At 36.7% G+C, this 23,191-nt stretch overlaps 2 protein-coding genes and 1 pseudogene across 2 annotated transcripts; 1 reads left to right on the plus strand and 2 right to left on the minus strand.

The window, feature by feature from the left end:
- Positions 1–225: 225 nt before the first annotated feature.
- On the minus strand, positions 226–1,400 carry LOC142605569 (uncharacterized). The gene is made up of 2 exons (XM_075776973.1): positions 1,270–1,400; positions 226–1,107 (listed from the first exon to the last, which is right to left on the minus strand). The coding sequence occupies exons 1-2, from the start codon at positions 1,338–1,340 to the stop codon at positions 243–245; spliced, it is 936 nt and encodes a 311-aa protein (XP_075633088.1). The 5' UTR covers positions 1,341–1,400; the 3' UTR covers positions 226–242.
- Positions 1,401–11,953: 10,553 nt separating this feature from the next.
- Positions 11,954–12,520, minus strand: LOC142607581 (uncharacterized). Its single transcript, XM_075779125.1, has one exon. It carries the CDS (start codon positions 12,518–12,520, stop codon positions 11,954–11,956), a length of 567 nt encoding a protein of 188 aa, XP_075635240.1.
- A 6,546-nt stretch (positions 12,521–19,066) lies between these two features.
- On the plus strand, positions 19,067–22,355 carry LOC142607582 (lysine histidine transporter-like 6; annotated as a pseudogene).
- The last annotated feature ends 836 nt before the right edge of the window (positions 22,356–23,191 follow it).

Below are 23,191 nucleotides of genomic sequence, written 5' to 3' on the forward strand. Positions count from 1 at the left end.
AATATAGTTCCATATAAACACATGTAGGAGTTAGCACATGTGACTACCACTGATTGCAATGCAAGAGTAGCACTAAATAAAAAAGGTTTAAATTAGTTCAGAACTAAATAACAACCGTATCAAGTGCAATTGCTACTATATTTGATTTGATCAAATACAGTTCAAAAAAGCAACAAAACATCAAAGTTGAAGATCAAAAGATCACAAAACATTAACATTCCCTCCATAGTGCCATGAACTAATTAAAGAGAACCTGACGGCAATTCATCCAATGCCAATTCGTAGAGCTCTCGTTCGAATGCAGCCTGCCTACGGCTTGTCTCCAATTCAGAAAATTTAAATTCATTCCACTTTTCCTTCAAAGACGTTCTTTTCTTTGTGTCTTTAAGGGTACTCAAACTCAGTCCACGCTTTTTCACAAATGCCTCCATACCATGACCCTCAAAATCCAACTTCAACTTCTTATTAACCACGCATTTGGTTTCACGCGAATCCTTTTGCAACCCCCATATACTTTTAGATAGTTTATAAAAAATTTTCTCGTGGAGGTCGGAAAAAGAAAAAGTTTTACCTTTCTTTTCAAGATTATCCTTAAACTTTTTCTTCATTTTTCTCACTTTATCAGCCACCTGAAGTCTCGTAACTTTGCAGTGAAAAGTTTTCTTGAATGAGTTATAAAAACTATTCATGTCTGCAGTTGCAGCAACTGGATCAGCACGCTTGTTCTCAGCGTATGTATACAAGGATTGGAGAAGGTTAAGCTCGTCGTTTTTACTCCACACCATTGTTGTTTTCTTCTTCTTATTCTTGCCATTTTCTTCGGATTTGGAGTCAGAGTCCTCTATGGCTTCCTTTTTGATTGAGCGCTTACGTGAAAAGTCAAGTTCTTCAGGATGGTATTCAGTTTCAGCAGAAGATGGAGATGACATAGCCAGGAACTCATTGAGATCATTATCGTAACAATACTCACTGGATTTTGCTTCAGCTTTTGCCTCTTCTAATTCTTCTGGTTTAAAGGAGGATTCAGAGGAAGGTGACTCTTCATCTTCGTGATAACTACTATCATTTGAACTGTCATGGTCAGGATCTTGATGGTGGGTATCATCGCTGGACAACAAAAATCAAACAAACAGAACAATATATATATGTAAAATGGCAAGGCTTCACTAAGACATGCACAAAATATCAACTTTACATAGAAATTGATTTTTGGTTTTAAGAATGGATCGGATTTTGACTTTTTTTTATAAAATAAAAAACACTACAAACCCATCAATCTGAGGTCCCCACCATGTCGCTGCCTGCCATTCTTCTTCTTCTTCTCTTCTCCATTTCTTCATCTTCTTCTTCTTCCTATCTTCTCCGTTTCTTCTTCTGCCTCTCCCTGTTCCTCTCCTTCTACTCTTTTAATTTTTTAGTTTCTATTGTCTTCTTTTAGAGTCTAGTTTTTTTTTTATATTTTAATTTAATACTAAGTACTTTAGTTTTAACACACACAGAGGAGAGTCTAGTACTCTTTGAGGTTTCAATTTTTACTGAGCCAAACGTTGTGGTTAATTTTGGAAATGACAAAAAAAAAAAAAACCAAGTGTCAGACCTAGGTGTTGTCTAGGTACAATGGTATATAGGAGTATTATTAATATATATTAATGTTGGTTTATAATTTTATACTAAAGAAAAGTATTATTATTATTATTATTAGGAAAAGTCTTATATTTACAATATTTTCACACCAAATTATAGGTTGAAAGCTGTTATTGATTTTAATTTAAACCTACTATTAAAATTATTTCTTTTGCCCATCTATATCAACCCGTAATAATCTATCACTTAAGATTTGTTGTTAAAATATTATGAAAATACTGTAGATATAATATTTATAAATTTTATTTGAAATATATATATATATATATACTAATTAAAATATTAATAACTTTTTTCCATGCAAGAAGTGCTTGAACTCTCACATTTATTGTATTTTTTTTTACAATTATCCAAAATGTGAATTTTATTTGTAGAAAAATTATAATAAGCGTTATTTTAATCCCCCTTTATTTAATTTTTTTAGACAAATTAAATTAAATTAATTATTTTATATAATAGTAACACTTCTTTAATTGATATTATATATATATATATTTATTTATTTATTTATTGAGAAGAATGTGTGTGTGTGTGTTTTTTTTTAGGAATTCCCAAACATCCTAAAACGGTATGCTGATATCGAAATATTTCATTTTAGTAAACAAACCAAAACAAGATTCGAAACAAAATTAATGACATTGGTTTAAAATGAAGCCAGATTGGATGGATTTGGTTTTCTTGCAAGCTAGGAACGAAAACAAAAAAACAAAAAACAAAACAAAAAAAGAGATAAGATAACGTTTCTTTGCTTAGTTTGCTATGTGACAAATGTCAAAAAAAATTAAGAGGGAGAACCTAAGTTTTGCCCTCTAAAGAAATAGTTGTGTTTTTATTTATGATTTATTTATCTTACATGCCAACCTTTAAGGCTAAAGTAGCGTTGTACAGAGACAACTTGTAACAATATGTGGAAGATGAAATATTTTATTGGTTAGAGATGTTCAAATTTCCCAACTTTATTAATACATTATTTATATTTTTTGCCTTTTTAAATAAATAACAAGTTCTATATATTACTAAGAACGTACATGACCAAATAAAAATAAAATTTACAAGACCAACATAACTGTAAGGACCAGAAAATCTAATATCCCAAGCCCACTTAGAACAGCGGATTTGTGCAGTTCAATTTTGGCCCAAATCAACAAATTTGTAAGAGATGGATTCAAACAACAAGAGTGGGCCTTGCCTGAGGATGAAATTAAGGAAGAGAGAAGTTTTCTTATTGAATATGTGGTAAATAGTCTTAATACAAGCTAGCCCGAGGATGCTAAGAATGCACAGTAAAAGACACTGTTCACTCTATTCTCTCTAAGCTCTGGTTTTAACTCTTCTCTTTTTTGCAAAAAGTCCCTCTATCTGTAAACCATATTTTTCTTATATACTTCCACCTTCTTGTCATCTTGACCTCCCATCTCTACCTACCTCATTCATTTTGGTAACACTTGCCCCTTTAAACCTCTGAAGAAGGTGGAAAAAAGAGTTTGCTTAGCTGTGAGTTGCACTATTCAGGTCACTTCCTCATCAATGCAGCTGATAAAGCTGTTGCCCACCATTTAATGCGGAGGCCCCAGCCCACTTCCTACTAGAAACTTCCCTTCACCTCTATGTCACTCGTTCTCCAATCAATTCTCCCTTACTGAAGCTCCTAAGGATCTTTTTGTACCTTCTCCTCTTCTCCTCAGGTGTACTCCCTCTTCGGACATAGGACATTACAATATCAATACTACAGTACCTTCTTCAATCCTTGGGCCCCCACAATAGCCCCCTAAAACTTTGCTTATTAATCTTGAGGTAAAAGCAAGGTTTTAGTTACATACACAAATCATGCACGTGCCATATGCGTTCCTACGTGGTAACGTCCTTTCACCTATCTCCAGCACGCTCCCGACACTTCGGAATCTACAATTTCACATTTATGGCGTCAGGCGTCAGGCGGCTGCCTGTCCCCCACGTTCTAAGGTGTGATCAGAATCCTACGGTCCCTATTTTCCCTCATTTATGAGCGGGAAAATTACCGCTCATTTTTTACCACTATATAAGGAGGACTTAGGGCTATCCTGACCTCATTTATGCATTTTGGCGATTTGAGTTGAAGCACCTTCCCGAGGAGAAATCTTTCCATTGCTCGTAGGTGTGCTTATAATCCCATTGTTCTTTTTCACAGATTTACATTTACCTTTCTATAAAACTCCATGGGTCGATACGCTAAGCTAGTAGACACTCCCGAAGGCATGGCTATCTTTAGGGCATAATATAGGATCCCCAACAGTGTTGAAATCCAACACTATGAATATGGTGAATGGTCGGTCATGAACAGACCTCCTGAATCCATAGTTATTCCGATGATCGCTTTCATAGAAGATGGGATGGAAATTCCCAGGGGAAGGGTCACCCGAGACTACATAATAAAATATAGGCTGACCCCCACTTAATGCTCCCCAAACGTCTTTAAGGTCCTTCGGTGTGTAGACATGTAAAACCGAAAAATGGGGACCAACCTCACTTGGTATGATGTAAATTGGGTATAGAATTGCCAAAAGAGGGAAAAAAAACCAAATACTACATCAAATGTAGAGTCCCTTCTGTTAGGTTAATCTCCTACCTACCTGACTCAAGCAAGGGTATCGACGAGGACTTCCTCATCTCCTCGTCTCAGGAGGCTGGCATGATGGATTGCACTGTCCCACCCAAGAAGGGGAACTAGGTAGGGTTCCCGAGGACCATAGATGCATATAGGATATTCACATAACGTAATAAGTCTAAAAAAATTATTTCATTATTTTTACATTATTTTTTTTTTACTGACTCCCGACTCTCACTATTCTTATTGGCAGACGAATACCACACTACCCGGGCCAAGCATCTGGTGAACTTCACAAATCTGAACTGGATCCTCAGGTCAGAGATTTTTCTGCACAAGGACGGTCAACTCCGAGCTACGCAAGTCATTATTTAGGACAAGCCCTCCACCAAATGTTTCCAAACCCCGAAGAACATCATTAGAGCCAAAGATCCTAGATTGGCTTTAATAAATGTAGCTGTCCTAAGATTCCTACTAGACTAACCTCCTCTAGCTGGAACTTAGGACGCTCAACTTCCAGCCCCACTTGCAGCCAAGCTCCTTTACTCATAAGAACTTCTCATCCCCTTAGATGAGGAAGCCAAGGAGCCCACACTAGAACCTGTCCAACAAGAAGTGATAAACCAAGATTTTGAGGGCTTCTCACAGCCCATGCTGGGGGCTCCTCTCTAGTTGTGGCGGTGATGCCCCAACCACCCACTCCTGCTCTAACGTGTGCATCTTTTGTTGATGCAACTAATAAGAAATGGAAGAGAGTCCAAGAAGGCAAAGGCACTAAAAGTACTGAGGAAGGAGAGGTCACTCAATCCTCCCACTAGCCCCCAGCTAAAGAAACCCGAATAGGAAAGGGGAAACAAAAGAAAAACATACCTTCTAGGACCTCTAAAGAACTTGGGGGAGACCGGCCACCCAAACCCTCTGTTTGGAGGCCCGTTTTCACCCCAGGCGGCCTACGATGTGGGCATGACTAAGGCTACAAAAAGCCTCACTGCCCAACTCAAGGACGTCGCTGGAGCCTTTTGCCTGGAGGTGTGAGGACAAGCCCTGAATCCAACTGGGGTTAGTACTGAATCAGAGCTCAGGGCTCTTGATAAAGTTTACTACCCCCCCTGCCTTGCGCTTAGCACGTCCCCCATAGCCTTCAGCAAACCCTAGCTCTGCCCCCACTTCCTCCTTAGACCAACCTGCCTCCACTCTGTCTGACACCCCAACTAAAGGCAAAAAGAAAGAACAGCCACCTCCAACAACAGTGGTGGACGTGGAGACAAAAGAAACAGCTGACGTGGCACAACTGGAGAGAAAAAAGAAAGAAAAGGAACAACAGAAGAAATGAGAGAAGGAAAAGGAGACCTCCACGTAGCTTAGCCCTAAACTAGGAAATAGATAGTCAATTTTGTAATTGGGATTCAGTACAATTGGTGCCCTCTCTTTCTTGTCATTGTATTCCAATTTCTAAACTTTTAATGAAAAAAATCAAACTTCATTTTATGCTTTTTCAACTGTTTAACTTATACTTATCAGCTTACACTTTATGTTATTTTCTTTTTCTTCTAACAGTTACAACATACTAACTCGTAATTTACTTATGCAACACTTTTTACACCTCTATTCAATCTGAAATGACTTACAAGACAATCATCTGGCTAACTCATAGGATTTAATAAAAATAGCAATCCACACCTACCTTAAGTTGGAATTGGAATTCTGAAGCAAGGCTATTAGCATTGATCCTGAAACCCCGGGAAGTACCCAAGGTTCTCAACTTCACTCCTTATTTAGACAACTTCTTACAAAGATCAATTTATTCCCAATTTGTGACCGAAGGAGCCACATCAAACCTAAATTCTGGCCAACACTTTGAAAATTTTCCTAAAACTGTTAATTTACCCAAGGCTTGTGACCCCAAGAGTCGAACAAGGCCGATATTTTGCTTAACACCTAGGATTTTTCGAACAATGTTAATTTACCCAAGGCTTGTGACCCGAGGAGTCGAACAAGGCCGAAGTTCTGTTTAACACTTAGGATTTTTCACACAATGTTAATTTACCCTAGGCTTGTGACCCGAAGAGTCGAACAAGGCCTAGGTTCTGTTTAACACTTAGGATTTTTCACACAATGTTAATTTACCCTAGGCTTGTGACCCGATGAGTCGAACAAGGCCTAGGTTCCATTTAACACCTAGGACTTTTCCCTACACACTGATTACTTCACAAAATACATCCACAATGAAATATAATTAATCAAGATATGAATAACAAAGGATTTCATAGCATTAATAATAATAACGCCGCTTTGAGAGACCACAAAAGTGCCTCTCAAAAAAGAGATAATTTTGGATTGCTTTTTAGGGAACCTCTCTTTTTGGGTAAGTGGTATGGAGTCACCACTTATTTTTTTATGTACAAAAAACAAGAAAAACTAAAGACAAAATACATGATTGAATTATTCCTCTATCATTGATTGAATAAAGAAGATACATGTTTGAAAATTTGAACATTACATGGCTTTGGGTCCTAGTTATAATCTACCAAAGATACATGGCTTTTTGTTTTAGTTACATTCTACCCAAAATAAATAAAGACAAGACTAGATCTACTTTGCCAAAGATCTAAATTCGGAGGCTAGGTTACGGAATGGGAAGGTGTTAGACACCCATTCCGCCCAGACAGAGTCTGGTCTTCTAGACTCTTGTGACCAATGTACCATTTTATGTATGACATGAATAATATGTTGAACATGTGAAAGATAAATACAAAATCACACAAATTTGTTTATGATTGAAATTTCTTCTTTTGTTTAAAAATTCAGATCTGTTTTTGTTGGTAAAAAATTTATTTTGGGTTTGTTATAAATATCAGTTCTGTTGTGTAGTATTTAGAAAAAGTGGCTTTTGTAGATAAAAATTCAGATATGTTTTGTGATGATAAAAAAACGATTTTTGGGTTTGTAAAAAAATCAAATCTGTTTTGTGATGATAAAAGAAATTGGTTTTAATTTTGTAATTAAAAAAAAATGGTTTTTTGAAGAGAATTTCACTCATGATTTGAATTTGGGCAATCATGAATTAAAACAAACACAAAAATAAACATAGTAATACGTGATCTCTTCCTTTTTTTCAACAATTTGCATGTATATAAAAAAATTCAGATTTGCATCTTGAGAAAGATACAAATCAGTTTTAATTTGAGAAAATTTCAGATCTACATCTAGAAAAGATGCAGTTGTTTTTATATTGAGAAAATTTTAGATCTACATCTTGAAAGATGTAGATCCGTTTTTTTTATTAAAAAAGTCAATCTATATATTATAAAGATGTAGATCTGTTTTTATTTCAAGAACAAGTATTATTCACATGCAAATTATTGACATTCAAGAAAAAGAATATAACAATTATATGGAAAAAACAATCATGCTTTAAACAAAACAATTACAAATCATTCATGTTTTGGAAATAAACATTCATCAACATAAAAGGGAGCATGGAAAAGATAGGGTAAAGGAAACAACCTCTTACATGAGCACTCTTTGTTCTTAAGCGGATGTTTTAGGTTTAGGGTTCAAAGAAACTTATTCAGTTATCCTTGAAACCTAAAAACCCTAATTCTTGTAGCAATTCTTAGAGAGTATCAAAGAATATCAACACTCTTTTAGTCTCAAAATGTATGCCCTCAAAGCGTAAAAAAAATGTGCTGAATTATGAGGTTCGGCCTCTATTTATAGAGGTCAGAGGACTCTAAAAAATAGGTACGGGCGATTAGAGTTTGAATCCGGACGCATTGTTGAAAAGGTGTGCATTATCGTCTTCTAAAGGCCGTTCGGCCAAAGCCCATCCAAGTGCAATTTGGCACTTTTAGAGTGCTGTTCGGCACTCCAAATGTGCAGAATTGGCTCTTGGAGGCCAAACTCGCTTTCGTGTTCTGGTGCCATTTGGACTCCTCTTCTAGAGTTTTTTGGCCGATCCTTGTATCTAGATTGTTTTCATCCTCCATCTATGATTTTTTATCTTTTTTTTAGATTATTCAAGCTTTTTAAGAATAATTATCTTAAACAATTATCTTGTGGATAAATCCCTTAAAGTAAATCTTGATAAAGTTCTGATTATCCACAATTTTATTGTTATCCAATCATCCATTTTATTCCTATGTGTGCATCTCTATCTTAAACACTAATTATCAACCAATCACAAAATTATTTAATTAATTTTAATTGTTTGACCAATCAGAATTAATTTAAATTAATCGTGTGTGGTTGACTCTTCCTAGACACAATGCATATGGACCTTGCAAACTTGATCATGCGATATCTTTTGATCCGATGGTCCGATTAAAAACTAGAAACACCATTGCGACAGTTAGAATCTCAAAATCATTTTCATGATATGTAATGAATGACATGATGCATGTAATGCAAAGACAAAATGATGTATGTAATGCAAGAATAGAATGATGCATGTGATGCAATTATGATTTTTTTTTTGGGTACATGGATGGTCATTCGAGTCATTCTCCTTGATTAAATCATGGGTGCAAAATCGAATGTCTACAGCCATAAATTATTTACATTCCAAGGATGAGGAATTACATTTTCATCCAAGTTTTCTAAGCAATAAGCTCCAATGCTAGCAGTGGAATTTATCCTATATGGCCTTTCCCAATTAGGGCCCAACTTTCCTCAGGCAAGGTTTTTCGCTGTCCCCACTACCTTTTTCAAAACCAAATCCCTCGAAGCTACCGATCTTAACTTCACCTCCTTATCATACCCTTGCTTAAGTCTCTGTTGGTAATGTGCCAATTTTACTGCAACCACCTCCATCCTTTCCTCGACCACATCTAAGTTGTTCGAAAGTAAACAATTATTTTCCTTGATGCTAAACTGATCAGTTCTTAAAGTTGGGAACCCTGACTTGAGAGGAATTATCGCTTTTGTCCCATAAGTCATTGAAAATGAGTTTCCCCTGTTGATCTTCGGGGCGTGGTACGATAAGTCCATAATACATGAGGCAGTTCATCCACCCATTTTCCCTTAGCATCATCTAATCTTTTCTTCAGCCCCGACACTATAACCTTATTGGTGGCCTCGGCCTGACCATTGCCCTGAGGATAAGTAGGTGTAGAATACATGTTCTTGATCCCTAACTCCCTATAATATCTTCGAAAGGCTTTACTATCAAATTGAAGACCATTATCTGAAATCAATGTGTGTGGGACTCTAAATCTTGTGACAATATTCTTCCAAATAAACTTCTTAGCATCCACGTTCCTGATATTAGCTAGTGGCTCAGCTTCTACCCACTTGGAAAAGTAGTCCGTCCCAACAAGGAGCCATCTTTGGTTCCCTATAGCTTAGGGAAATGGTCCAACTATATCCAATCTCCATTGAACAAATGGCCAAGGGATGGATAGTGGGTATAGGACTCCCCCTGGTTGATGAATGTTTAGGGCATATCTTTAACATTGGTCACATTTCTTCACATAATCCTGGGAGGTCTTCTTCATGCTCGACCACTAGTATCCCTGAGTGAGGGCTCTATGAGCTAAAGATCTACCACCTGTGTGACTCGCACATATGCCCTCATGCAATTCTTCCAACAGGGGCTCCACCATTTCAGGATGCACACACAATAAATTCGACCTTAAATAAGAGCTCTTGTATAACTTTTGTTCTTCAAATAGCCAATAACGAGGAGCACTTCTATGCACCTTCTTTGCCTCACCTTTATCCTCGGGCAACGACCCCTGCTTTAGAAAAATTACTATGGGGTCCATCCAACTTGGTCCCACTTGGATGCTATGTACCTCAATTATAGGTCCCTTTGTAAGACTAGAGTTATCCATATCTTCAACAATACCTGCCCCTTTATAGCAGTCTGAGGCATGTATTTAACGTCATATGCTCCCAGCATGGTTCCCCACTTAGCAATTCTATCTATATAGTTCGATTTTTGTAAAAGAGCTTGCAAGGGGAGCTAGGTAAGCACCACCACAATATAAGCCTGAAAATAATGAGGAAGCTTCCTAGTGGCATGCACAATGGCCAATACTGTCTTCTCTAGGGGTAAATAACGTATCTCAGCCTCTTGCAAAGATTTATTGATATAGTAGATAGACCTCTGAACCCTATCCACATTTCTGACTAAGACGAGACTGACAGCATAATCTGTAATTGCCAGGTATGCATACAACACTTCCTTCTTCTTGGGCCTGGAGAGAATTGGAGGGCTAGACAAATATTGTTTAAGCTCCTCAAAAGCTTCTACACACTCCTCGGTCCAGCGAAAGTCCTTCCACTTGTGAAGAAGTTGGAAAAAAGGATGACACATGTTTACAGATCGAGAAATGAACCTATTCAAAGCCACTACCATCCTAGTCAATTTCTGAACCTCCTTAGGATTCCGAGGAGGGTGCAAGCTATTAATAGCCTTAATCTGCTCGAGGTTGACTTCAATCCCTCGGTGCGTAATCATGTAGCCCAAAAATTTACTTGAGCTAACCCTAAAAGAACACTTGGAAGCGTTCAGGCGTAACTTTTTTTCTCTTAAAACTGAGAATATCTCTCCCAAGTCCGCCAAATGATCTTCTACTTGCCTGCTTTTTATCACCATGTCATCAATGTAAGCCTCCATATTTCTCCCTATTTGTGACTCAAACATTCACGTCACCATTCTCTGATACATGGATCCTACATTCTTAAGGCCAAAAGGCATCACCCGATAATGGTAGTTCCTATTATGAGCACGAAAAGCTGTCTTCTCCTATTCGGGCAATGACAAGGGTATCTGATGGTAACCTTAGAAGGCATTCAAAAAACTCATAAGAGAATGACCCACTGTTGCATCCACCAATTAGTCAATCCTAGGGATGGGAAAGGGATCCTTTAGGCAAACCTTATTCAAGTCAGTGAAGTCCACACAAACACGCCACTTCCTATTCTTCTTCTTCACCACCACAGTATTAGCCAGCCACTCGGGGTAGAAGATCTCCTTTATCGCTCCAGCTTGTTTCAACTTGTTTACCTCAACCCTCATTACCTCGGGTTGCTTTTTGGATGAACGTTGGGGAGGCTGCTTACAGGGTGTAGCCTCAGGATTCACATTCAATTGATGACAGATAAACCTAGGATCAATACTTGGTACATCATATGTGCTCCAAGCAAACACACTAATGTTAACTTTTAGAAACTTCACCAACTCAGCCTTTTCTAACTCTAGCAATTGGAACCCAACTTGAAAATACCTTTCCTCATCCTTCTCTACTACCACTCTCTCCAGGTCCACAGATGACTCCCTACTTACCCGGTCTCATGTCCCTCTACAGGGCCCTTTAGCTTCTATGGAGTTATCTCCCTTGCCCCCGCAACGGGATTCACGGGAGGCCGTGTAATTGCCGACACCAAACACTGCATGGCCATTTCCTGGCTACCAACTAGCTCTCCCACTCTCCCCTGAGTGGAATACTTAACTTTCAAAAGCAAGATTGAAGAGACCACACCCATAGCATGAAGCCAGGGTCTGGCCAGGATAGTTGTATAGGGGAAATAAGCTTCTACAATAATAAAGTTGACCTGCACCTCCTTATCCCCAGCCTTTACGGGTAACCTTATCATTCCTCAGGGGATCACCATCTTCCCATTAAAACCCACCAATGGTGAATCATACCTTTCCAGGTCTTCGGGCTTCAAGAATAACCCCTTGTTCAAATTAGGGTACAAGATCTCCACTTTACTTCCTTAATCAACTAGGACCCTCTTTACAGCATATCTGTCGATCCTAATGGTAACCACTAAAGCATCATCATGTGGTTGAAATGTTCCCTCTTTATCCTCCCCGAAAAAACTTAGGGTAAGGGTGGCCATCACCTTAGCTTTTTTAAGAGCCTGATCCCTGGCCTCTAAGTTAGGGTCCCCACCCACGAACATGACCCTAGAATAAGCCATAACATCACCTCCTAGCTTGGCAAAGATCACGTTAATAGTGCCCAATGCTTGCCGAGGAACACAATTCTTATGTAACTCAACTCCTGAGTGCCCAAACTGCCCTATAGGCTGATGTAAGAACTGATAGAGCTTCCCTGCCTTCACCAATTGGTTCAGGTGATCACGCAGGGTCCTACAATCCTCTGTAGTATGTCCTTTATCCTGATGGTAGTGGTCATAGAGGCTTTGGTTTCTCTTGGACGAGTCCCCACCCATCTTATTGGACCACTTGAAATAGGGCTGTTTCTTTATTTTCCCTTGTATCTGATACACTAGCTCTTTAAACAGTGAATTAACCAATTGAGCCCCTATGGATGACATCTGACTAGGGAAATCCCTCCTAGGGCGATTACCCTAATATCCTCCTCCCCAAGGATCCCTCTTCTCTGAGAAGATCTTAGCCTTGCCTTTACCCTACATGTGGTCCTCTTCAACCAGTTTATACTTGTCTATGTGATCCATTAGCTGGTGCATGTTTGAAGCGAACTTCATCGTCAACGACTTTCTCAATTCATGCTCAATAGGGAGCCCAACCTTAAAGGTTCTCACGGCCACGTCCTCAAAGTCCCCATTTATATCATTATAGGTTTTCCAAAACCTATCCAAGTAAGTCTTGAGTGTCTCTCCCTCTTTCATCGCCATAGGCAGTAAAGAATCTATTAGCTTGGGGACTCTACTACATGTTATGAATCTAGCCCCAAATTCCCTTGTTAACTCCTCAAAGGGCCCTATTGATCCCTCCTCCAAAGCATCAAACCAACGCATAGCCACTGGCCCAAGGCTGGAAAGGAAAACCTTGCACATCAAAGCTTTGTTGCCAAAGTGAGCTGACATCTTCTGATTAAAGTGGCTGACGTGCTCCACAAGGTCAGTCCTTCCATTGTAAATGGTGAACGTTGGCTAAGAAAACCGATGAGGGAGCTTGGCCTTGTTAATCCTCCTAACAAAAGGTGACTTAGAAATTTGCTATAGGGCTTTACTCATCGCATCATTCCCCATGCCATGGTGAGAAGACCCCTTCTCACGCTTGTTACTGCTTTTCGCCAACCTGTCTTAGCATGAAGAAGTGGAATAGGACTCACTAGACAAAGTTTTGGATCTATGACGATATGAGCGATCCTTGCTATCCCTTTGAACCATCACTTGATGGGGGAGATGGGAAACATAACTTCTAGTCCTTGAGTGACTTCGCTCAGTGCGATCGGTGTGGTAAGACTCCACCATAACACTTGGGGTACGTTGCCTATCTCACCTTTGCTCCAAGTTAACAAACTGTTTTCCTTTTGCAAGCCAATTGATTCTTCCCTATCTTGGCCTACATTACTCAAGACAAATCCACAGCACCTTGATGTTTACCACAGACGGCGCCAATTGTAAGGACTAGAAAATCTAACAGCCCAAGCCCACTTAGAACAATGGATTTGTGCAGTTCAATTTTAGCCCAAATCAACAAATTTGTAGGAGATGGATTCAAACAATAGGAGTGAGCCTTGTCCGAGGATGAAAGTAAGGAAGAGAGACATTTTCTTATTGAATATGTGGTAAATAGTCTTAATACAAGTTAGCCCAAGGATGCTAAGGATGTACAGTAAAAGACACTATTCACTTTCTTCTCTCTAAGTTCTGATTTTAACTCTTCTCTTTTTTCTCTTTTTTGCAAAAAGTCCCTCAATCTGTAAACCATCTTTTTCTTATATACTTTCACCTCCTTGTCATCTTGACCTCCCATCTCTACCTACCTCATTCATTTTGGTGACACTTACCCCATTAAACCTCTAAAGAATGTGGTAGAAGGAGTTTTCTTAGCTGTGAGTTGCACTGTTCAAGTCACTTCCTTATTAATGTAGCTAATAAAATTGTTGTCCACCATTTAATGCAGAGGCCCCAGCCCACTTCCTACTAGAAACTTCCCCTCACCTCTATGTCATTCGTTCTCAAGTCAATTCTCCCTTCCTGGAGCTCCTAAGGATCTTTTCGAACCGTCTCCTCTTCTCATTGAGTGTACTCCCTCTTCAGACATAGGACATTACAACATCAATACTACAGTACCTTCTTCAGTCCTCGGGCCCCACAATAACATTGGACCAAATTTAAATGTCCTAATTTGTAGTTTTGCCAAAGTTTAACTATTTGGTATTTTTCCAATTCCCTAAGCAATATTTAATTTTGGTGGAAATAGAAATAAGTTTAGGGATACATCTTTTTCCACAATTTTCTATCTCAATAAGTTGTATCCCTAAAAAAATTGGTGGAAATATATAGTTTTGATTTTTTTATTAAATAATTCAATATTTACAACTTATAATGGGAAGAGGGAATTCAAACTTTAGATTTCTCCATTGAAAACACCGAGAAGTACCAACTAGTTGAACTATAACACTCTTGGCAATTGTGAAATTTTATATTCTACTCATTCTTAATTTAGTATAACATAATAAAAAAAATTAAAAAAAAGTATGATATAAAGTCTATCTATAATCTATAAAATCAAGAAATCATATACTATAAAATTGCACCCTATAAACAATGGTTATGGTAAAATTGATGTCATTTTTTTTTTTTTTTTGCATTTATGAATTTCTACATATTTTACAGTAAAATTGTACCCTATTTTATCTAAAGTTGATTTACATAGTACATACCACTTTTAATTTTTTTTTCCAAAAAAGTATAATTATAGTTTTATAAAACTAATAAAAAATAATTTCATCCATACAATTACTGTGAGGATACTTCCCCAATTAATCGGATTTATCCGCTTTGGGGAGCTAGTCCCTCACGGTTTATCGGCTCAGTACCGAGTGTGGAGAGCGTACGGATTTTCACCCTCTGGGGGCTTGACACCGCAGTCCCACATCGGCAAGAGTTCCCTCCCACATGTGTTGTAGTGGTACACATATGGTTGCTCCAGAAGCTTATAAACCATATGTGGGAGGGAACTCTTGCCGATGTGGGACTGCGGTGTCAAGCCCCCAGAGGGTGAAAATCCGTACGCTCTCCACACTCGGTACTGAGCCGATAAACCGTGAGGGACTGGCTCCCCAAAGCGGATAAATCCGATTAATTGGGGAAGTATCCATACAATTACTATTAAGTACTTTCGAAGTACATGATCGTCCCTCCTTTTTAGCAACATTTTCATCAACAGTCAATTTTAGTTTTGCTATAAAATTTAAAATTTCCATTTGTGTGATGAGGTTAGCAATAAATTAAAGGAAATTTTACAACATGTTTTAGCTTTCACTAAACCTGCCCACACTTTTCTTTCAGAATCAAAAATGAAGTATCAAAGTATAGACTTACTAAAAAAATAAATGCTATACACTATTTATATTCCCTTTTGAATTGAAAATTTTAAATGATTTATTTCTCTTGTCTCAAATTATGTTTATTTACATCTATTGAAGGTAAGGAAATTTGGCCTATTCTAAAGGTAGAGTGCTAGGGAGATTTCGATATATGAAAACTCTCTATTTTCTATTGATAATAGGCATTTTATTTTGGGCTTTAAAATTCTAATTAAAATTCATAGAAAGAAAAGAACACACAAATGTGGTTAGGCATATTTTAGCCACATAATAGAAACTTGAAATGTTTTCAAATTTAACTTGTAAATGTGAAAATTATTACTCTCATTGTGGGGAAACTTTTCCATAGAAAATTATTACACATTCCTCTTATATAGATTTTTTTTTTTTTTTTTGGATCTCTTATATAGATTTGGTTTGGTTTCCATGTATCATGTGTGGGAGACCCATATGTAAAGATTCATTATTATGTGAGAGATGGTGCATAACATGGCCAGTGCACCAAATTACTTCAATTTTATGTCTACTAACAATTCTATAGAATATATGAATGAGTAAATCAAGGGTGAACGCAATGCAGCAGCCTTTCAAATTCAAACTCCTTTATGGAGATCGATATACATACATCGATGAAATTAAGCCTGATGACCTCGTTTTCCACTGAAATCTCATCCTTCTTTGTCTCTCTTATTTCCATGCCCTTTAACGTTAGGGCATGCCAGTATGATGGGCAAATCAATTCTCATTAAAGAGTAAAAAATTACACACACACACACAAAAGAAAATGTGGAGATTCTATAGTTCACAATTACACCCTTACAAAACGAATGCCGAAGAAAAAACTTATTTACCCACGTGCCTTTTACATAGAATGGATAAATACAACAAATAATAACTTTTAATTAAAATTGTAAAAAAAAAACAAAAAAACAAAAAACAAAAAGAGTAACTGAGTATGGGATTAATTCTGCATATACAATATTCTTGAACCTATTTCGTCGTATCTTGAAAAACACAAAACACTTAATTGAATTACTGCAATTAAACATTTATTTTAGTGGCATAAAATTAACATGAGAATTGCCTATATGAAAGGTTTGAACACCATGCTACAATTTGGCTTTGGGCATTTTACTTACGAGTTATCACATTTCTTTCTTTTTTTGTGGTGAGACTAGGATTCAGACTTAGAATCTTTAAACGAAATGTAGTTTGAAATCACACTAAAACACATGCATAATAAGAGTGCATCTTGTTTGTGACATTACATAATCCATTTATTATATTAGCATAGTTAATTTTTGTGATCTCAATGTTCATCCCTAACTTTTGATAGGTTCAATTCTATCTTATGGTTACTACTTTTTCTTGAATGTTATCTAGACCAAATCATAATCAACCATAAAAAATGAAAAAAAAAAAAATCAGAATTATAAATTCTATGTAGAATAGAGACACTCATACATATAAGATTCTGAAATAAAGGGTACTAAGATAATTATCATAGAAATAAGTCAAAGGAATGCTTCTGCCTTAGAGAAAGAAAGGGACTTTTTTTTTTTACATTAAATTGCTTCAGGGGACAGAGCTTCTATTTATGTTATCTTTTAGCAACTGACTTGCATTCAGGAAAATAAGGATACGTGGTATGTCCCTAATAATAAGAATACGTGGTATTTTCTTGATTTTAAGGGATAAGGAGGATGTGTATTTGTAGAGATATAGATAGTGTGTTCTAATTTTTAAGGGAAAAAAAAAGCATTAAAATATATATAAATAGAATGTGTGAAAATTTCTAGGAAAAAAGAAAAAAATTTAGAAAAAGAAATAATATCTTTAATTTTATTTTTATTTTTTAAATGGAACCTGAGGCTAAATCAAAAGTTATAATTTTGAAAATTGTTAAATTAAAAGACCTTAAATTTAGGATTTGAATATTATCTTTGAAATTGTCTCTTTTTTAAAATTTAATAAAAAAAAGGGATAAAAGGAAAACTAACCGGATGTGGTTTTTTTTTTTTTTTAAGTGTGCTATTTACTTGTAAAAAGGCTTTATAAGATTTTGTAATCCTTAATTTGAAAAGACTCCATTTGAACTGAAAAAAGAAGAGATAATGTTGTTACAATCAAAAGTTTCGGGTGAAAAAGGAGAATCGTGTTATGCCAATAAGGAGTATTTTTTTTGTCATAGAGTAGTAAAAATAAATAGATAGTAACATGATGTAGTGGTTAGGTTATATTATCGAGAAAGGTTTTTCTTCAGCTGTTGCCTCTTCTAATTCTTCTGGCTTAAGGGAGGATTCAGAGGAAGGTGACTCTTCGTCTTCGTGACAGCTACTATCATTTGAACTGTCATGGTCAGGATCTCGATGATGATGATGGGTATCATCGCTGGACAAGAAAAATAAATAAATAAATATATATATATATATAAAAGCAAGGTATCACTAAGTCATGCACAAAAATATCAACTTTACATGATGAAATTTAAGAGAAATTGATTTCTGGTTTTAAGAATTTTTCTTTGACTATCTAGTGCAGAAAAAAAAAAAAATACACTTTATCACCCTAAACTATGCACCAGATTACACTTTGCACCTGAAACTATCCAAATGCACACTTTGCACCCTAAATTATTACACTTATCACACTTTACACCCAGTGTTACTTTTGCTGTTATGTTTAACGGAATCTTACTGTTTTTTAATTTTGAAGAATGGCATTTCAGTCTTTTAAGTTTGTTCTACCTAAGTATGAAGCATGTGCTTGTCACATGCAGCAAGATTTTAAACATAACAGCAAAAGTAACACCGGGTGCAAAGTGTGATAAGTGTAATAATTTAGGGTGCAAAGTGTGTATTTGATAGTTTAGGGTGCAAAGTGTAATCTGGTGCATAGTTTAAGGTGGTAAAGTGTAATTTCTATAAATAAATAAAAAAATGAGAATTTTTGGAAAAGCATAATCAGAACATATTTAAGAATAAAAAAAATGAAATAATTAGATGTGATAATTTAAGAAAATATCCAATGTTATTTAAGAAAATTAAGTCACCATGCCATGGTCATTATAATCCTAGTGTCTTTTTAGTCTCTAGAGGTTTCCTCTAACGTAATAGACAAAAACTACTAACTCTCTATATTGTGTTTTTACTTCTGATTTATCGTTTATCTCACGCGTCAAACCCAGACATCTTTTTAAGCTATTAGGAAAATTGATGAATCTAATCTAAATTATAGACAAGATATTTCCACATGTCATGGCTATTCTGCGTCCAAATTAGATTTTGAAGTGCTAGAGCATTAGACCATGCGTGCATAGATAGTTCTGATTTGTAAAAGGGAAGTGTACGTTGAGCTTCGTGTAATTTTTTTTGGAGAAGAGAGCTAGCCGTGTTTAATCATTATTATTGTTACTCTAATCACTGGCTAAGGGCTAGGGGCTAAGGGCGAAGGCTGTAGATTTATTTAGTCTATTTATTAACGACCTCTCATCTCATCTCTTCTCTTCTCAAACAGCTTCAGCAGTTCTCTCCAAGAATTCTCTCAAACACCTAACTCCATGGCCATGGCCAGCGAAGAATACTCAACTCCCCCATTGATGAAAAAACGTGTTTTTAATTATGCACCAGATTCAGAGGAAGAAGTTGAACTTAAGCAGAACGAGAGCAAGAACCATATTCCTGATGCTATTGCTACCACACAGCCTGCCAAAACTCAGAAGAAGAAGAAGAAGAAAACAACTAAGACCCCTCAACCTCAATCACAAGGTGCTGATAATGGTGATGACAGTCACAAGTCAAAAATCATATTTAAAGGATTTGAAGCTCGTATCAATGAACAAGGAGTCCAGTCTGATTTACTTCCTGAAGGCACTGTTGCAGACTTAGTGAAGCTGTGGAGATCTTTTAAGCAAGCAGAATTTGAATGCTCCCGACGTGAGGCACACTTCAGTGAGAAGCTCTTCGAGGCCGCCCGTGATATCTACGGCTCAAGCTACTTCTAGTTTACCTCATTGTCCAATGTCCATGCTTAGCTTCTACTTATTAATGTCCTTTGATGCTCAGAATGTTTGGGATTTTTGTTGAGACTGGGTTTATGTACCTTGTACCTCGTACCTGTCCTGTAGTGTATGTAGTTGCTATGTTTGCTTGATTCTTGTTTTTGCCTTTTGTAGTTATTTTTGCTTCTCTCTCTTTTCTGTGTTTAATGGAAAGGGGGAAAAGTAGAAAATTTATATTTATTGAAAATGGGAAATGACATTTAAGAAGATTCGGTGTACGTGGTGGTAACTTGTTTGTTGTGGCTTGTGCTTGTCGGCTAACTCTGTATTTAGTTTCTGGAGTCAGTAAAAGCTCTTATGGTCTGTTTGGATGGCATGGACTTTGTTTGTGTGTGACACTGTATATGGTCACTGGGGGAAAGTGCCTCAAGAAATTTATGGAGATGGCCAGCACCAATTGCACACAGCTCAAACAATCTTACTGGATTTTGATCTTTGGAGGCATCCATTTCTTATTGCCTCAGCTACCCAACTTTAATTATGTTGCTGGTGTTTCGCTAGCAGCAGCAGCAGTCATGTCATTAAGGTACCAACTTATGCATGCTTGTTCAGCTTAGATTTTGAGTACATGGTAGATTCAGAACACCTTCTGGGAAAGTAAGTTATTTTTAACTTTGATTTCTAAGCCAAAAGAAAAGAATGGAAAGAAGTATTATGTTAGGTTGGAAAATGATGGAAGGCCTAAGTTGGGTGGTACTGGGGCCGACTTATACTGTCTCACTCAACTCATATTAAAGTTGGTTTGACATAGAATTAAACAAATTAAGGGCTTAGAACTGCATCAATTGAAGCAAAAACAACCCCAAGTTCTGTAGATAAAGGTTGTGTTGCTTATATTTGAGTTGGTTAAGCAACACTTACTAAAGTATATTGTTGTAGTTGTTCTATACTTGTCAGAAAGTGACAAATTTTCATTAAATAAATTAGTTGGTCAAAGACTCAAAGCTTCGCAATCCTTAAAGAATAAATTGGTAATTTTAGTGGCACAACGTCCAGCCCTGGTTCAAGCATCTAAATCTTGATATTTCCGGCAAACTAACACATTATTAAGCCACCTGATTATAACTCCTCTCAGCATAAATGAACTCATAGTCATAGGCCATGCCTCCCCTGAACTATGAAGTACATACGTGCACAACAAATCATGAACCACTTTGAGAAAAATAGGCAGCTCAAGTGGCAAAAAGATGCATCCGAGAACACTAGAGGTACATAAACTAGAGCAATTTTCCAATTTTTAATCCAACTTACTTGAGAACCACCATTCCTATGAATTTCTGGCTATTTTGTAAAGCTGCTTACTCTGGAAACAACCGTGTGGAATATTGAAAGATAGTGGATTTAAATACATCTTTCTAAATTGCAGTTATTCAACTATTGCCTGGGTGGGTTGCGTGGCTAGAGGTCAGATAGATAATGTGAGCTATGCTTACAAAAAAACTAGCTCAGCTGATTACATGTTTTATGTCTTCAATGCATTGGGACAAATCTCTTTCGCATTTGCTGGGCATGCTGTGGCCCTTGAAATTCAGGCCACAATTCCATCAACTCAAAGGTACCCATGTGGAAAGGTGCACTTGGAGCCTATTTTATCAATGCAATATGCTACTTCCTGGTGGCCCTTATTGGATACTGGGCATTTGGGCAGGATGTTGATGGCAATGTGCTAATGAATCTCAAGAAACCAGTGTGGCCCATTGCCTTAGCTAATTAACCTAATGCTGGTCATCCATGTCATAGGCAGTTACCAGGTACAAATTTATGGTTCTCGGTTTATATGGTATACATGCATGGTACACATGTACACGTCCGCTTATATTTGTCTCTCCATTTAAAATCGATTCGTTCATAGTTTACATTAGACATTACAAATCTAAAAGCATATACAATGTCACTTTATTTTAAAATTTTAAGTGTCGTTTTAGTCCTTACAATTTAAATCCAAGAAATAAAATTTAAACTATGAAATTGACGCTCTCCATTTCACTTGAAATGGAGGTGATTATGTTCCCTTATATATTTATACACACACACACACTCTACGTGAGGATTGCAGCAACATGTAATGAAGAAAGATGTGTAGGTCTATGCCATGCCTGTATTTGACTTGCTGGAGACGATGATGGTGAAAAAGATGAATTTCCCACCAGGAATTGCACTCTACTCATTGCTAGATCTTCTTATGTAGGTGAGGTTCTTCTTGACATTTCAAAGGACCAGAGCCTGAGAAACAGAGATAGGCAGAGAGAGAAAAATTTCGTCACACTCTTTTAATTAAAACCACTAATAAGTTCCTGAAATATTGCAGCATTACATTATTCATTGGAGTCACCTTTCCTTTCTTTGGGGATCTTCTTGGTTTCTTTGGCGGATTTGGATTTGCTCCCACTTCATATTTTGTAAGCTTCTCTTCTGTTGTTTCATTCCCCCCCCCCCCCCCCCCAATGACACACTACAACTGAAAGAGTAAATTAATATTGAGCACTGTTGCAGCTCCCCAGTATTATGTGGCTAGTGATCAAGAAGCCAAAAAGATTTAGCGCCAGCCAAATGGATCAACAACTGGGTAAATCATATTGTGCAAACAGTATCCCTTTTCTTCTTTTGGTGATTAAATGATTATTTATCCACTGATGCAAGTCGTTTATGTGTTGCAGAGTTTTTTTTTTTTGGTAGAAATGTGTTGCAGAGTTGCATATCCGTTGGAGTTTTTATTATGTTGGCATCCACAATTGGCGGCTTCCGGAATATTATTGCTGATGCATCCACATATAGCTTCTACACATAAATTATGGTGATTTTATGTCATTGGATGGAAAATGTAATTGAGTTGGCTAAACACATTTTTCTAATGACCTTTTCTCCGTGTCCCAGCCCTCATCCCCTCTCTCTATTTCTACCTCCATGTAAATCGTATTTTAACCGGTTAATTTTTTTATTTATAAAGTGTGGCTTTTAAACGGTGTTGCATCAACCACTGGTTCAATATTTCAGGATAGTTAACAAACTTTAACAACGAAAATTATTCAATAATCCTGACCAGGTAAATATCATAAAATTAGTATTTTTAAAAATTATCTCATTGAACCCATTATAATAGCTTGACATATCAATGGCCAAAAATATCATTCAGATGCAATTACTAACATATCAAACAAACATAAACACACCCAAAAAATAATAATAATAATAATAAACAAACAAACAAAAACAAAATTTCTTCTTCTTTTTTTAATTTTCTAAATAGTTTTAGCCATGAAACTAAATCATGGTTTGAGTGCTATTACAATATTAAAAAAAATTATTAAAAAAAAACTCTTAAAAACTGCCAATCTAATAATCAAACACAGAGGCAATAGTTAGAGCCATTCGTAAATGGGTTAGGGGAAACGATGGGGAGACTAAGAAAATAAGGAGAAAGAACTGTGTGAAGAAGAAGAAGAAGTCCAAGGGAGTGCATTGAAGGTCGGCCTAGACATTTTGGGACCTAAGGCAAGAACTAAAAATTGGACATTTTTTATACTTATATATTAATTAAATTAATATTTATTTAATATTTTTATATTATAATATATTTCATTTAAAATCTATTTTTCTTGCATTTTGAGATGCGAATTGACTAAT

The sequence above is a fragment of the Castanea sativa genome, chromosome 8 (assembly GCF_040712315.1).
Source record: "Castanea sativa cultivar Marrone di Chiusa Pesio chromosome 8, ASM4071231v1".
NCBI lineage: Eukaryota > Viridiplantae > Streptophyta > Magnoliopsida > Fagales > Fagaceae > Castanea > Castanea sativa.

Excerpts from the sequence above, each read along its gene's own strand:
- LOC142607581 (XM_075779125.1), bottom strand. The coding sequence starts at position 12,520 with ATGTCATCCATAGGGGCTCAATTGGTTAATTCACTGTTTAAAGAGCTA.
- LOC142605569 (XM_075776973.1), bottom strand. The coding sequence starts at position 1,340 with ATGAAGAAATGGAGAAGAGAAGAAGAAGAAGAATGGCAGGCAGCGACA. Across the intron at positions 1,108-1,269 it reads TGGGGACCTCAGATTGATGG|CGATGATACCCACCATCAAG; the intron begins GTTTGTAGTGTT and ends TTTGTTGTCCAG.